The sequence below is a fragment of the Chaetura pelagica genome, unplaced genomic scaffold (genome assembly GCF_000747805.2).
Source record: "Chaetura pelagica isolate M959 unplaced genomic scaffold, ChaPel_1.0 scaffold188, whole genome shotgun sequence".
Classification (NCBI taxonomy): domain Eukaryota; kingdom Metazoa; phylum Chordata; class Aves; order Apodiformes; family Apodidae; genus Chaetura; species Chaetura pelagica.
In genome coordinates, this window is record NW_009954196.1 from 1,016,818 (window position 1) to 1,017,933 (window position 1,116).

At 52.5% G+C, this 1,116-nt stretch overlaps 1 protein-coding gene across 1 annotated transcript in view; it reads right to left on the reverse strand.

Moving 5' to 3' along the window:
• The window catches only part of BANK1 (B-cell scaffold protein with ankyrin repeats 1), a 122,020-nt gene extending 121,683 nt beyond the window's left edge, over nt 1–337 (reverse strand). Inside the window, exon 1 of the mRNA XM_010003179.1 lies at nt 27–337. Coding sequence (XP_010001481.1) covers nt 27–337 — 311 coding nt within the window. The remainder of the gene's footprint in view (nt 1–26) is intronic.
• Nucleotides 338–1,116: the final 779 nt, after the last annotated feature.

Here is a 1,116-nt window from a genome sequence, read left to right on the forward strand (position 1 = left end):
GCTCCCCGCGGCCCGGCCATACGTACCTCCCGCCCCCACAGGCGCTTCCGCCCGCGGGGGACAGCGGCGCCCGCCGGCTCTGAGGCGGGGAGGGGAGGGGAGACCCCCTGGAGACCTGCCCCCCGTCTGTCCTCCCCGTTAGGCACTTGAAGAGCGCTCGGCGAAGTCTGCCGGCTGCAGAGAGCAGCCGAGCAGGGAGCGCAGCCTTTGCAGGGCTCTGGGCCGGGTGCGGGGCCGCGCAGGGGAGCCCAGGCCGACCCAGGCAGCGCCACGTCCTGTGGGAAACCCATCGAGGATCAGGAGCGCCTGGGAGAAACTGCCGGGAATCGCTTCGCATAGCGTCGCGGTTCCAGTGCTGTGCTGGGAACGTGTTGGTGTGTGCAGGATTTAACACCTCTGCTATGTAGTGCCGTGTATTTTATTTCTTGACATGACACAAGTGAGACAAAGCAACCTATGGAGGAGACTGCCAGTGCTTCAGCTCACTACTGTTTTAGCCGCCAAATTTAATCAGGAGCCATTGGTCAAGGCAGCATCTTTCAAGTTCACAATAAAGGTCAGACTCACCACAAGGAGCCAGAGTTGCCCCTTGAAACAGCATTACAGGAAAACTGAAAGTATCTTCTGGAAGAAAAGTTTTTTAAGATGCTTTCCAAAGGAAGCAAAGCTTGTCTGACTACACTTTGCACGTGAGTGTGTGCTTCTTGCCCACCTGAACCTCTGTGCTCCTCTTCCCTAGCAGCCTTGTGGCTGACCGGTGAAATTTGTAAAAGGTTTTAGAGAGCTCAAAAGGTGAAGTTGCTCAGTATCAGTTTCAGGAATGTGGTGTCCAAAATACAAGAAACAAATGCTTGGCTGTGTGCAGACTGAAGGAAAGTCTGCAGAATGAATTTAAGCAGTGTAAGAGAAAGGGAAATCCACACAGAGGCAGTTTCTATAGATGTCTCAGCATCATAAAGCCTTCACAGTTTACTGTCAGCCACGAACCACAAATATGTACAAGGCTGGACTTGACAGAACCACTGCTGTAATGACCTTGCACACTGCGTACATTCAAATTAAATAATGTAAAAAACTGAAATACTGGGAGCTGTTCCTGTTTCTGTCATTACAACA